This window comes from Leucoraja erinacea, chromosome 9 (assembly GCF_028641065.1).
Source record: "Leucoraja erinacea ecotype New England chromosome 9, Leri_hhj_1, whole genome shotgun sequence".
Lineage (NCBI taxonomy): Eukaryota > Metazoa > Chordata > Chondrichthyes > Rajiformes > Rajidae > Leucoraja > Leucoraja erinaceus.
This window is the reverse complement of record NC_073385.1, coordinates 1618218-1633899: the sequence shown is the minus strand read 5'-3', so window position 1 is coordinate 1633899 and position 15682 is coordinate 1618218. Positions and strand designations below refer to the sequence as shown.

At 46.2% G+C, this 15682-nt stretch overlaps 1 protein-coding gene across 1 annotated transcript in view; it reads right to left on the bottom strand.

Moving 5' to 3' along the window:
* ubr7 (ubiquitin protein ligase E3 component n-recognin 7) overlaps positions 1 to 15682 on the bottom strand; it is a 30685-nt gene that overhangs the window by 12639 nt on the left and 2364 nt on the right. Inside the window, exons 2-7 of the mRNA XM_055640074.1 lie at positions 11147 to 11280; positions 10143 to 10203; positions 8664 to 8759; positions 8516 to 8569; positions 6382 to 6487; positions 267 to 457 (exon numbers count right to left, since the gene is read on the bottom strand). Of these exons, the coding sequence (XP_055496049.1) occupies positions 267 to 457; positions 6382 to 6487; positions 8516 to 8569; positions 8664 to 8759; positions 10143 to 10203; positions 11147 to 11280 (642 nt within the window). The remainder of the gene's footprint in view (positions 1 to 266; positions 458 to 6381; positions 6488 to 8515; positions 8570 to 8663; positions 8760 to 10142; positions 10204 to 11146; positions 11281 to 15682) is intronic.

Here is a 15682-nt window from a genome sequence, read left to right as displayed (position 1 = left end):
GGCCTTGCTAAAGTTGCTGAAAGCTGGACACAATATTCCGACTGGCAACTTGTTGAGGAGGACATGAGATGGGGCCATTACAGAGCTATCACATACGCTGTGGTACAAGTCCATGATCAAGAGATGGTATCAACCAGCAGGTGGCAGTATGGAGCATTTCACTACCATCCATGTTCTAAGCAAGAACATATGGGGGAAATTAAAAAGATTAAATCAAGACATGGAAAATATTCAATTAACCCAAAGCTTGCAAATGTAAAGGTCACCTCAGATGTCTCAGCCTTGCAGCTTGTGGAGGGTTCACTGGGCTTGGAGCCGGTTGCTTCAGTCTTCAATGCACGACCCTTTGGTTTCTGGTTTTGTGAATCTCCGTTTTCCTGCACTGTACACACATCAACATTGTCATCCTCCATCTTGGCCAATGGTCCACTGTTATCAGCATCTGTTGCCTTGTTAACTGGAGAGAGTGTATAAAAATTAAATCATTCCCTGTTACTACGATGGCAGTGATTAGCACAGATATCCCATTTAGTACAGGCCTCATCCAATTCAATTAGTTCCTTACGAAATAAGGTTAACAATATGCCACGGCCTCAACTTTCTCTACCCCCGTTTCAGTTGAATAATGCCAAGTCGTCAAGAACTGTGTGCCTCTGATCACCCAGGGCCTCTGATCACCCAGGGCCTCTTCCCAAATTCAATCGGGACATTCTGCTCCCAGGATGAGGCGTTCCACACCAGGGCATCTGAAATGTCCTCATTCTTCAGGGAACGAGGGTTTCCCCTCCTCCACCATACATGAGGCTCACACCAGGGCCTCTTCCCAAATTCAATCAGGACAGACATACTTGCCACATCATCCAAGTAAACAGCCGGTTTTTCACCAAAACACTGTGGACATTGAACCCAAGCCAAATCCATCTATCAATGGTCATGCAAAACCAAGGACCAGTCTTCACCATGGTTACTCCCTCCTCCCCTGTCCCAGCAGGCAAGAGGTACAGAAGTTTGAAAGCACACACCTCCAGATTCAGGGACTGTTTCTTCCCAACTGTTAACAGGCAACTGAGCCATTCTCTTGTCATCTAGAGTGCGGTCTCTTTTGAGACCTTTGAACTATCTTTAATGTTTTAAGTTGTATCTTGCACTGAATGTTGTACCCTTTGACCTTTATCTGTACACTTGGACAGCTTGATTATATCCACAAATAGTCTTTTCTCTGACTGGATAAGCGCCCAAACTAAATCTTTTCACTGCACCCGACAATAAACTAAACTAAGCATTGATACAGGTGAAGAAGACCTGGGCCTACACTGGATGGCATAAATGGGTCCTATATTCCATCAATCACACATCATATAGTCAACCCCACAAACAATAACTGCTCACAGCATTATGATCATGAGCCAACCAGGATTCTGGTAAATACAGAGCACAGGATGTCGACAGGTGCCAAGGAAAATCTGCAGACTGCCCAAGGGTTGTTATTTATTGATTATATTGTATTTCTCAGTTGTCGTTTTATAGGATTTGGCATTCCCAAGAGATTAAAAAATAGTTTAACTTGGAAAATCGGCTCAAACTAAGCCGCTTAGTGGATAATCTCGAGCAGGTGACATGGAGTATACATTTGCCTTTCAATGATCCAAAGCCCAACTCACACACAAAATGTAGGGCACAAGGCAGGAATAGTCTGAAGGAGGGTTCCAAACCAAACATCACCTATTCCTTTTCTCCGCAGATGCTGCCTGACCCGCTGAGTTACTCCAGCATTTTGGGACTATCTTTGGCTGGAAAAAGGAAAGTTATGAAACTCAGGTTTATGACAGGGGTAGAAATAGGAATGAGGTCCTGCAGAATGAATATAAGTTGGGCTGTAAACTCTGGATTACTTCCAGTGCCACGTGTCAGTAAGACTAGGAAGATGAATGCGTGCCTGAGGAGTTGGTGCAGGTGGCAAGGGTCCCCTTTATGGATCTTTTCTAGAGCAAAAGTTGCCAGTCTGAAGACGGGTCATGACCCAAAACGTCACCCATTCCATCTATCCAGAGATACTGCCTGTCCCGCTGAGTTGCTCCAGCATCTTTGTGTCTATTTGTACAGGTGGATCAAGCTGCACCTGAACTGAAGGGAGCCCCACTATCCTGGCAGGGAGATCTGCTCGAGCATTCCTACATCGAAGCAGTATTAATTTCACCTTTTGCTCTAGACCATAGGTTCTTCTGCCTCCCAACTATCTAGGTTCACAGAATTCAAAGGTACACAAAATTGCTGGAGAAACTCAGCGGGTGCAGCAGCATCTATGGAACGAAGGAAATAGGCAACGTTTCGGGCCGAAACCCTTCTTCAGACTGATGGGGGATGGGGGAAAAGGAAGGAAAAAGGGAGGAGGCAGCTCGAGGGTTAAGGAAGGGGAGGAGACAGCAAGGGCTAGCAAAACTGGGAGAATTCAACGTTCATGCCATCCGGACGCAAGCAACCCAGAATATGAGGTGCTGTTCCTCCAATTTCCGGTGTTGCTCACTCTGGCAATGGAGGAGACCCAGGACAGAGAGGTCGGATTGGGAATAGGAGGGGGAGTTGAAGTGCTGAGCTACCGGGAGTTCAGGTAGGTTATTGCGGACTGAGCGGAGGTGTTCGGCGAAACGATCGCCCAACCTCCGCTTAGTCTCCCCGATGTAAATCAGCTGGCATCTAGAGCAGCGGATGCAGTAGATGAGGTTGGAGGAGATACAGGTGAATCTTTGTCGCACCTGGAACGACTGCTTGGGTCCTTGAATGGAGTCGAGGGGGGAGGTGAAGGGACAGGTGTTGCATTTCTTGCGGTTGCAACGGAAAGTGCCCGTGGAGGGGGTGGTACGGGAGGGAAGGGAAGAGTTGACAAGGGAGTTGCGGAGGGAGCGGTCTTTGCGGAAGGCAGACATGGGGGGAGATGGGAAGATGTGGCGAGTGGTGGGGTCACGTTGGAGGTGGCGGAAATGGCGGAGGATTATGTGTTGTATTTGCCGACTGGTGGGGTGAAAGGTGAGGACTAGGGGGACTCTGCCCTTGTTGCGAGTGCGGGGATGGGGAGAGAGAGCAGTGTTGCGGGGTATGGATGAGACCCTGGTGCGAGCCTCATTACGTAGAATTGTAAGGCAGGAATAAGCGGATTGCCAAGTGATCACACCATATTAATCTCAATCAGATTATCATGCTGAACTTTATCACTCAAAAGCATTTGCATAAATAACTATGGCTAGTCATAGTCATACAACGTGGAAACCAGTCGATTAGCCCAACATGCCCACACCGACCAACATGTCCCATCCACACTGGTCCCACCTGCCAGCATTTGACCCATATCCTTCTAAACCTATCCATGTACCTGTCTAAATGTTTCTTTCATGCTTGTTAATCTAATAATTAGGAAGGATAGCCTGGGAAATTGTCCACTGCAAAAAGTCAGAATAACGATCATGGAATAGTAGCAGAAGGAATTGATCAAGTACAATAATGAGAACGAACACACACACACACACACACACACACACCTCCATTGCTGGCTAACTTCTACAGGCAATCAGAATTGTTGAAGTTAGTCAGGTAATTTTGTATCATCCACTCATATGCTCTTACGAGGGAATAACTTGCAATTTCAATCTGCGAGTTCTTCACAACGAACTTACTGTCATGATATTTTTGTTAAACGGCATCTTATTTGCTCCCAATAACATCTGGGAAAATGTTGAGCCCAAAACAAATCTAAACAAGCAGGGGGATGTGAAGATGGGTCACATAATCTGCAGCAGATGCTGATGACTGAATCACACAGGTGGGCTTGGAGAAGACAGCATTGTAAGGGGAAACATGTAGATATACATGTACATGTACATGTAGTCGGAGGCTCGGAGGGGATAGAGCCTTCTCTGTTGCTGCTCTGGCGCTCTGGAACACCCTGCCGTTGCACATCAGACAGGCCCCCTCTCTGTCCATCTTCAAATCCAGTGTTAAAACACATTTGTACTCCCTGGCTTTTGACCATGCCTGAGGCTTTGCTTCTGTTTGTGGTGTTTTTGATGTTTCTTTATTTTAATGTCTTTTCCTACTATTTCTTTTGATTGTTATTTTTGGTGTGTATTAACTTTTTTGTCAATGATTAGTGATGTACAGCACTTTGTTGCAGCTATGTTTGTTTTTAAAGTGCTCTATAAATAAAATTATTATTATTTTATTATTATTACATGATTGCATGGATAATAGTCACATGCCATGTTAGAAAATAGAGTACTGACTGGGTCAACTCGACCACAGATCAGTTCTCCAGCCTCAGACACATCATATCTGTGGAAGGATGTGCTGGCTCTAGAGAGGGTCCAGAGTTGGGTTTACAAGAATGATCCCAGGAATGAGTGGGTTAACGTATGATGAGCGTTTGAAGGCACTGGGCCTGTACTCACTGGAGTTTAGAAGGATGAGGGGGAATCGCAATGAAACCTACAGAAAACTGAAAGGCCTGGATAGAATGAATATGGAGAGGATGTTTCCACTAATGGGAGAGTCCAGGACCAGAGAATTTGCCTCAGAATAAGAGGATGTACATTTACATAGAAGAGAATGAATTTCTTTAGTCGGAGTGTGGCAAATGTGTTGAATTCATTGCCACAGACAGCTATGGAGGCCAAGTCAATGGATATTTAAGATAGAGATTGACAGATTCTTGATTAGTACAGGTGTCAGAGGTTATGGGGCAAAGACAGGAGGCTGGGGTTGAGGGGGAAAGATAGATCAGCCGTGATTGAATGGCGGAGTAGACTTGATGTGCTGAGTGGCCTAATTCTGCTCCTAGAAAAGACCAACCAGTTGACATTCTGCTTATCAGCACCAAGGGATTCCAGGTGGATCACAAGGTCACTGTTAGTTGTCGTGTTGTGGATTACAGACAGGAAACATGGTAAGCATCACTGAGCTGCCTATCCTGCAGCTCCTGGGCATCAGGTGGTCAAATCATCTCCACATATCTTATTAGACATTTTATTTGGCGGCACGGTGGCACAGCGGTAGAGTTGCCACTGTACAGCCCTTGGAGCGCCGGAGACCCGGGTTCAATCCTGACTACGGGTGCTGTCTGTACGGAGTTTGTACCTTCTCCCCGTGACCCGCATGGGTTTTCGCCGAGATCTTTGGATTCCTCCCACACTCCAAAGACTTGGTATAAGTGCGAATTGTCCCTAGTGTGCGGAGGTTGCTGGTCGGTGCGGATTCGGTGGGTGGGCCGAAGGACTTGTTTCTAAACTTAAAAAACTGGTTCATGTCCATGTAACGCAAGTAGTTAATTGTTAATACTGTTGATCTGTAACTAGTTGGTAAAGAACTGGAATGTATATTAACGTGTTCTCCTTTGTCCGGTGGAGGAGTTGACCGCATCTCAAATACACACAGCAGCTTTCTACCCCCACCCAGCGTGTTGAAGAATAATCATTTGACATTGGTCTTAGACCTGGGTCTCAAGCGAGGTGCACTTGGGACCCAGTGACCAGAATGATTTTTCAAATAGAAACATAGAAACATAGAAATAGGTGCAGGAGTAGGCCATTCGGCCCCTCGAGCCTGCACCGTCATTCAATATGATTATGGCTGATCATCCAACTCAGTATCCTGTACCTGCCTTCCCTCCATACCCCCTGATCCCCTTAGCCACAAGGGCCACATCTAACTCATTCACTTTCTCTCCCTCTTCCCCCCCCCCCCACCACAATCCCAACTGGTTTCGCCATGAAGAGCTCAGTGGGGAAACCAAGAGTAGCAAGCGGTGCGTTGTGGCCTGCCTCGGGTACTTGCACGTTAGCCCATAGTCGAAGGCTCATCGGTCAGCGGAACTGGGAGGGAGCTGGAGACGTCGGGCGCGAGGACCAAGGGCCAATCGGTGGTGAATCGGGGTAATACCTCCAACGCATTTGAGGTCGGCTGCAGGAGATGACCCCAGGGCACAATGGTGGCCGGGCGAGGAGAGGGACATCAGTTTGTGGGAATTGCCCGAGTACGTCGAGCGCATGGGCCGACCGGACTTTGCAAACGGCGCTGTTTAGGCTCCTCCCACATGCGTGCATTATATGCAAAAATAATTTTGCCGTGCAGTTGCACACGTGACAAATAAAGCACCATTGAACAATCAACAATTCAGAGGATCCAACACGATGAAGCTTCACAGAAACGTCAGCTCCGACCAAGTAGTCACGAAGTTCAGATAAGGACACAAACTGCTGGAGCAACTCAGCGGGTCAGGAAGCATCTCTGGGGGAAAGGAATAGTTGACGTTTCGGGTTGAGTCCCTTCATCAGACAGTCAAGAACCTCAGCTTGGGGGTGGAAGGGAAAGAAACACAACCATGATGCTTCCTACCTGACCAGTGTGTTGCGTAGGTCCACAGAAAGGAGCATCTCTTCATACAGCTCTGACATGCCATCTCCTGATACTCTACGTTGTCAGGGAGAACAGCACCGAGATGCTGGAAAAAAAAACCAAACAATGGACATCAATTAATTAACTGTCAATGTTGCAATCACAGCAGGAATGAATGTGTAGAGGGGAACTGTGGAATGCTGGTTTAAACTGAAGACAGACACAAACAACTGGAGTAATACAGCAGGTCAGGCACCATCTCTGGAGAAAAAGACAAGGTGACATTTCGGGTCGAGGCCTTTCTTCAGACGAGTATGAAGAAGGGTCTCGACCCGAAACGTCACCTATTCTTTTTCTCCAGAGATGCTGCCTGACCCGCTGAGTTACTCCAGCTGTTTGTGTCTGACAGCAGGAATGCATTATATAAACCATCAGAATGGTGCAGAAACTGTCCAGATAGTATAATAATGTTTTACTTTTAAACTTACATTCCAGTGTACTCTCAATCCCTCAAGCCCAAACCCACAGATATTGAGGCACCTGGCAGAATATCACCAAACTGTGATAATAAATGCATCATTGATAAGCACAGAAAAACCCTTAATCCAGTACACCCAGGATCTGTTGTTCTGGCACCACTAGAGTTATTGCCTTCAATATATTCAACCCATCAAATAAATAGTCTGAAGAAGGGTCCCGACCCAAAACGGCAACCATCCTCTTTCACCAGAGATGCTGGCTAACCCACTAAGACACCCCCAGCACTTTGTGTCTACCTTTGGTATAAACTGGCAACTGCAGTTCTTTTTTTCCCTAAATAAATAGTTAAGCTCTTTTGTCTGTGGAATGTGCTGCTAATGGAGCAAAGTCTAGATCGACTTGTACAGATTGATCCCGACTATGGTTGCTGTCTGTAGGGAGTTAATGCATCCCCTGTGACCACACTCATAGAAACATAGACAATAGGTGCAGGAGTAGGCCATTCGGCCCTTCGACCCCCTGCACCGCCATTCAATATGATCATGGCTGATCACTCCTCTCACATTACAAAGATGTACAGGTTTGTAGGTTAATTGCCGTCTGTAAATTGTCCCTAGTGTGAAACTAGTATATGGGTGATCGCTGCTCAGCATGGACCCCGTGGGCCGAAGGGCCTGTTTCTACCGAAGATAGACACAAAAAGCTGCAGTAACTCAGTGGGGCAGGCAGTATCTCCATCTCGAGAAGGAATGGGTGACGTTTCAGGTCGAGATCTTTCTTTAAACGCTGCATGTTCAAAACTAAAATTAACATTGTAATAACCAACCAGTTGTCACTACTGACTGCTATATATGTTATAAAGGCATAGAAACATAGAAATTAGGTGCAGGAGTAGGCCATTCGGCCCTTCGAGCCTACACTGCCATTCAATATGATCATGGCTGATCATCCAACTCAGTATCCCGTACCTGCCTTCTCTCCATACCCCCTGATCCCCTTAGCCACAAGGGCCACAGACTCCCTCTTAAATATAGCCAATGAACTGGCCTCAACTACCCTCTGTGGCAGAGAGTTCCAGAGATTCACCACTCTCTGTGTGAAAAAAGTTCTTCTCATCTCGGTTTTAAAGGATTTCCCTCTTATCCTTAAGCTGTGACCCCCTTGTCCTGGACTTCCCTAACATCGGGAACAATCTTCCGGCATCTAGCCTGTCCAACCCCTTAAGAATTTTGTAAGTTTCTATAAGATCCCCTCTCAATCTCCTAAATTCTAGAGAGTATAAACCAAGTCTATCCAGTCTTTCTTCATAAGACAGTCCTGACATCCCAGGAATCAGTCTGGTGAACCGTCTCTGCACTCCCTCTATGGCATGCATATTAAATCTCAAAATCATAGTTCATAGGTTCATTAATTATCGTAGCAGAACTAGGCCATTCGGCCCATCAAATCTACTCCGCCATTCAATCATGGCTGATCTATCTTACTCCAGGTGATGCAAGTGTCGAAACAGAATGTAGAATCTGTGCTATTAGATATTTAAAGCAAACATTAGACTAGAGAAAAGTCATAAAATTGTCAAGATGATTACAAAATGTTAAGATTAATAGAACCTAACGTTACAAAAACTCCCTCTATAAGCAAACAGATGTCTCACCCTTCCATGGAACCAGTCTTCACACACCACACACTGAATCATTTCATCCGGGGTCTAAGAAAGAAGAACACAGGGTTTCCGTGAGGTAACTGCTGCAGAGCCCAGCAAGGTAATGCTGCAAGTTCTAACCAAGGTCTTCATATCTCACCTCATCTTCAGGGTCTGGATAAGGTCTCTTGCAGGTGCAGTACAGCCCAAAGAAGTTGTCATTATATTTATTGGCACAATTTGTTTTTTCTTTCTCCTGGTTAAAGAAAAATCAAAAACCAGAGATGAGTTTCAGAAAATCCTATTGAATGTTGACATTAAGTACTATTGAACAGCCTAATACAGACAATAATTAAAGGACTTTTATATTGAATTAACCATCCTGTTTAAAGAGTAAAGTACGGAGAGGTAGATGGAGTCGGCATGAAAATTGAAAAAATGTTAAATTCCATGTGAAAGTTCTGGAGAATGAAAGAGAAACATCAGCAGTGGAGTCAATGGTGATCAGTCACCAATTTTGTCTCCACAGTTCTAGCGACTAAAGGCCTGGATCTGTGAATGAATGAAAACACAATGGCAACATTCTGGACCCTGGCAAGTTACAAAAGCCCTCAACACAAAATCTCAGACAAAGAGTCAAACATTTAAAAACCAATCACTGGGTTTCTACGAGTTTTGTTTAGTTAGAAACATAGAAATTAGGTGCAGGAGTAGGCCATTCGGCCCTTCGAGCCTGCACCGCCATTCAATATGATCATGGCTGATCATCCAACTCAGTATCCCATACCTGCCTTCTCTCCATACCCTCTGATCCCCTTAGCCACAAGGGCCACATCTAACTCCCTCTTAAATATAGCCAATGAACTGGCCTCAACTACCCTCTGCGACAGAGAGTTCCAGAGATTCACCACTCTCTGTGTGAGAAAAAGTTCTTCTCATCTCGGTTTTAAAGGATTTCCCCCTTATCCTTAAGCTGTGACCTGTAGTTGAGAGATACAGCGGGGAAACAGGCCCTTCTGCCCACTGGTTCTATCCTACACACCAGCGACAATTCACAGAAGACAATTACCCAACACACCTGCACGTCTTTGGAATGCAGGAGGAAACCGGAGCACCTGGGGAAAACCCACACGGTCACAGGGAGAATTTACAAACTCCATCCAGACAGCACCAGGAGTCAGGATCGAACCAGGGTCTCTGGTGTCACAAGGCAGCAACTCTACCGCTGCGCCACCATGCTGCCCATTCCCCAGAACTGTATTATCCATCATACAACCCATTCATCTTCCTCTATTCTTCCACAACACATTCACTTCACATTCCACCATAATCATTTATTCTGTGTCCCCTTCACTCTGATTTCTCTGCTTTCCTCATTTCATCGGTGGACTATTACCTCAGTAATCCACTTCTTCATTCCCTACCATTATTATTGCCGCTCTTCCCATTACTTGTTCACCTTTCCCTCACCCACCCTGCCTTTCCTCAGAAGTAAGGCATCCCTAAAAAGTGCAAGGAGCCTCTGGGCCTTTGACAGAGGTGAATGAATTCTCATATACAACAGCTTCAACGCTAGCAACTCAGTTAAGAAATGTTTTTAAATATAATCAGCACAGGGTAAACTTAAATGGAAACTTACTGAGAAAAACTTGCATTGCAGATCACTAAACTTGCTGTTCCCACAGTCGCAGCGGAAATTTCTAGAACAAAGCAAAAGGTTAATGAGTAGATCACCTTCAATGTTTATTAGTGGCAGAAATCATCATCCTCAATTCAAGGTTACGATCGGACAACATCTCTCCTCGGGCTGTTTTTATGCCGATGAGAGATACAGTTAGATCGTAAGCGAGAATTGAGTTTTGTATTATGCACTATCTCGATGTGACAAGACTTCACCAAAGATCACTGCTGTATGTTGCTTAAAATAAAATAATAACCATGTCTGCTAAAAGCTGGCAAGCATTTAGTTTAGTTTACAGATATAGAGTGGTAACTGGCCCTTCTGCCCATCGAGTCCACACCGACCAGTGATCCCACCACACCAACACTATCCTACAAGCATTAGTGACATTTTTGTTTAAATGCTTGTACCAAGACGTACGTCTTTGGAGTGTGGGAGGGAACCGGAGCTTCCCGGAGAAAGCTCACGCAGGTCACCGGGTGAACGTTGAAAGCATGTGCCCCAGCATCTTGGTGTAGTTAATTTGTTCGGATTACTTTCTCTGGCAGGCTGCAGGGGTACGTGCTGAGGGACTCACTGAAGCTTGGAGCAGCCAACACCAAAGCTCTGTGGGGGAGGGCCACAGCCTAGGGGCCTTCTGTTCCATGGCATTGGGTGGGAAGGTCTGGTTGAGACACCCCTTAAACAAGGGAAGAGATATCACTCCCAGGGGCCACAGGAGTAGCAGATTCAGATTCAGATTCAATTTTAATTGTCATTGTCAGTGTACAGTACAGAGACAACGAAATGCATTGGTGCTGAGTTGAAGTATAGTTTGCCAACATTACCGAATATAACACTAATAAATGTATAGGTGCTAAGAATGCCAAAAGAGTTTCTACACTGTTTCTGTTTTGTGTATATATATTTTTAAATTCGGAATAAAGTTTTTTTTTGGAATTTTACCAAAATAAATATCATACCTTTTTGTATACAATTCAAAGAGCTCATGGCCTTCATGGCACTTGTAGCTGCAAGCCAAGCAGATGCCCGCAGGCTGCCCCCCCTTTGGCGTACAGGTGTTGCAAGCATACAACGCCTGCCTCTTCACGTAGCCCTGCACAAGGACAAATGGGACAGTCATTTCAGAAAGACAGACAAGAAGTGATATCACCCTCGCTCAGGAGCAGCGATAGGTCGACAATGCGTCAATTACTGCAGTGAGTCCTCAAGCGGCAGACATTGTGACTAAACAAACCTCAGGAGGAGTTAGTGGAGAGAAACCCTACCAAGAGTGGGATTTCACTCCGATCGAGTCTCCAAACTCTCACCTTCAAACTACCTGAGAAGCCACTGAGCAACAAAGGCCAAAGGTTTTCAAGTTTGATCAAATTCAGCCAAAGTGCTTCTCAAAACTGTCCAAGGATCACATATGAGGTTAAAAAACAAGACCAGAGACATCAACTATCCATTTTCTCCAGAGAAACGGCCTGCCTGACCCGCTGAGTTACTCCAGCACTTAGTATCTTTTTTTTTTTGTAAACCAGCATATGCAGTTCCTGGTTTCTAAATTTAAGACCTTCCTCCACTACAAAATAAAACACACTGCCATATTAGTTTTTTGTTTTTTTTAAATGATTTCTTTCCGTAGACTTCCTCCCACTACGATGTGACAACCACATCCATTTCCCACCAGGTTTTTAAAAAGGTCCCAGGGCACGGCAGAGTTATCAAACAATGAGCCGCACAAGATTATAATAGGCAGGGGTCCAAAGGGTTTGGAATGAAAAAGGTATTTAGTAACATTCAAAAAAGTGGATTCCAGAGGTCATATCCATAACAGCTCCGGTCAAAGCATTCAATCTTAGAACTAGTTAAAACTTGTTCATTTCAAGGTCGAAAATCAGAAAACCCGAGATCTTTCGAATAGTTACAGCTTAAAGGGGAGAGATAAGGAATATATATATTTTTTTTTTAAATAAATCAAGCCTCGTAATGTCAAGTACCAAAGTGAAGAGGATTTGCTGCACCATCTGAATATTCATACACCAAATACTGACAGCAACTGTTTTAACTGTGAGATGTGTTGTGCCAGGTTTGAGGAACAAATTGATTTGCACGACCTAAAAATTCACAAACAAAATACTTCAAGGACTATGAAAACAAGATGATGTTGGCACAGTGGTAGAGTTGTTGCCTTACAGCACCAGAGCTCCAGGTTTGATCCCGACTACGGGTGCTCCAGTTTCTGCCCACGCTCCAAAGACGTACAGGGTTGCAAGTTGATCGTCTTCTGAAATTTGTCCCTTGTGTGTAGAGTAGAATGAGTGTATGGGGTGATCATTGGTCAGCACAGACTCGTTGGGCCGAATGGCCCGTGTCCACGTTGCATCTCTAAACTAAACTAAAAGGAGGGTATGTGCCAGAGAGGTGCAGTTACATCAAAGTTGGTGACGTTACAAAAGTGAAAATAGACATACTCTGGATGCAAAGGTTATCCTGGAGTTTAAAAAAAAGTCACAGTAAGAGATGCAAACAGTCTGTTTTGATAAATAGCTGCCAGGGGAGTTAACTTCTCAAGGATCAAAGGCAAACCTCCCAATAATTAGTTGGAAGGAACCTCATCTCATCGAGTATTGGATATCAATAAACCAATCTAACAATTTAGAGGGCTCTCAAGTTCTGGCATGAAAACACACATGTGGAAACAGAAAGAGCTTTCGATGTTGCCCCCGAGAGATCACCACTCAGGGGACAATGGAATCACAAGGAAGATAAGTGATCATGCACCTCTCAGCCCAAATGGATACAAATGGAACCAAACACCAATCTAATCAGAGAGCGGTAATACCTACACACACGGTGTCAACAACAAGGGCAGCATGGTGGCACAGCGGTAGTTTCTGCCTTACAGCGCCAATGACCTGGGTTCAATCCCGACTCCAGTTTCTTGTCTGTACGAGGTTTGTACATTCTTCCTGTAACCTGCGTGGGTTTCCTCCCACACTCCAAAGACGTACAGGTGTGTAGGCCAATTGGCTTGGTAAAATTGAAAATTGGCCCTAGTGTGTGCATGGGATAGTGTTGGTGTGCGGGGGGGGAAACCGCTGGTCGGCACGGACTTGGTGCATTGTGAAGGGCCTTTATCTCTAAATTAAAACACTGCTAAGATCATGGATGGCTCAATGAGAGTTTGATTTGGTTCATAGCAAAAGGATTTGAGTATAGGAGCAGGGAGGTTCTACTGCAGTGTACAGGGTCTTGGTGAGACCACACCTGGAGTATTGCGTACAGTTTTGGTCTCCAAATCTGAGGAAGGACATTATTGCCATAGAGGGAGTGCAGAGAAGGTTCACCAGACTGATTCCTGGGATGTCAGGACTGTCTTATGAAGAAAGACTGGATAGACTTGGTTTATACTCTCTAGAATTTAGGAGATTGAGAGGGAATCTTATAGAAACTTACAAAATTCTTAAGGGGTTGGACAGGCTAGATGCAGGAAGATTGTTCCCGATGTTGGGGAAGTCCAGGACAAGGGGTCACAGCTTAAGGATGAGGGGGTAATCCTTTAAAACCGAGATGAGAAGAACTTTTTTCACAGAGAGTGGTGAATCTCTGGAACTCTCTGCCACAGAGGGTAGGCGAGGCCAGTTCATTGGCTATATTTAAGAGGGAGTTAGATGTGGCCCTTGTGGCTAAGGGGATCAGAGGGTATGGAAAGAAGGCAGGTACGGGATACTGAGTTGGATGATCAGCCATGATCATATTGAATGGCGGTGCAGGCTCGAAGGGCCGAATGGCCTACTCCTGCACCTAATTTCTATGTTTCTATGATTTCCACCACCACAGCATGAGACACCTTTTGGTACTATGGCTGGGAGAGAGACAAAAAGGATCAAATGAGTTTCAGGAAAGTTAAGGCAAGAATTTGGGAACTAACAGCACAATCAAGGATCTAGTACAGGAAGTAGCGAGGTTTTGATCCAACAGAAAGGGATTATTTTCCAACAGAAAAGTTTTAGGCTGGCAGAAGACGTAAAGCAACATAACATTACATAAACAAGCTACTTCAGTATATTTAGCAACCCATGAATTACACAAATGTAACTCTACTCCCCAGCAGCAATGCAAAAGGGCCTGCGGGTGTTTCAGTAATAATTTGTTTATCATCTACATCGAACGCTGTGGTCAAAAAGGCTTTTGGCACATTGGCCTTCATCAGTCAGAGTATTGAGTATAGAAGTTGGGAGGTCATGTTGCAGTTGTATAAGACGTTGGTGAGACCACATTTAGGATATTGTGTTCAGTTCTTGGCACCATGTTATAGGAAAGATATTGTCAAGCGTGAAAGGGTTCAGAGAAGACTTGAGATTGGTGCCAGGACCAGGGGGTGTGAGCGAAAGGGAGAGGTTGAGTAGGCTGGGTCTCTGGTTCAAACAAGAGACTCCGCAGAAAGCAGCAAGACGCTCAGTCCTAAATGTTCAATGTGCAGAGAGCGAGTGGGTGGCTGGACTCTGGGCCCAGTGTTGAGGACAATAGGGGAGCTTCTGTTGCTGGTATCTCCGTTACTTCCTCTAGCCCCGTCTCTGTTGCTGTGTCTACTTTCTCTATCTCTGCCTTTACCCCTGCACCAACCCTGCCCGTGTTGCTGCCTCTATCCCTGCCTCTGTTGCTGTGTCAACTGCGCTAACCCTGCTGTTGTCTGTCTCTCTCTCTCCCCCTGCCTGTGTGGCTGCCACTCTCTCGCACTGTCTCTCTCCCCTGCCAGTGTTGCTGCCTCTCTCTCTCCCTTGCCAGTGTTGCCGTTTCTCTCTCTCCCCTGCCAGTGTTGCTGTTTCTCTCTATCCCGTGCCAGTGTTGCTGCCTCTCTCCCCCCTGCCAGTGTTGCTGCCTCTCTCCCCTGCCAGTGTTGCTGTCTCTCTCGCTCTCTCTCCTGCCCTGCCAGTGCTGTTTGTCTCTCTCTCCCCCTGCCAGTGTTGCTGCTGTTTCTCTCTCCCCTCCCTCTCTGCCAGTGTTGCTCTTGCCTCTCTCCCCCCCCCTCTCTGCCAGTGTTGCTCTCCTCTCCCCCCCCCCCCCCCCTCCCCCCCCCCTGCTGCTCTCTGTCCCTCTCTCTCCAGTGTTGCTCTCTGTCTCTCCCCCCCCCCTCTCTCTGCCAGTGCTGCTCTCTGTCTCCCCCCCCCCCCCCCCCCTCTCTGCCAGTGTTGCTGTCAGCAGCCAGGCATCAGCGCCCATGTATCAACGTTCCACAAACCAGAACCCCACGACAGTTCGCCGGCCAATCACAGCAGCTGCAACACATTACGTAAAAATGGTTACGTAAAAATGGCGCCAGAGCGTCGCGGGAAAGCGGCCGGGGAAAGGAAGAGGAACCCCCAGAGGGAGCCCATCCCCCCCGGCCAGAGGGAAACCCATCCCCCCGGCCAGAGGGAGCCCATCCCCCCCGGCCAGAGGAGCCCCATCCCCGGCCAGAGGGAGCCCCCATCCCCGGCCAGAGGGACCCCCATCCCCGGCCAGAGGGA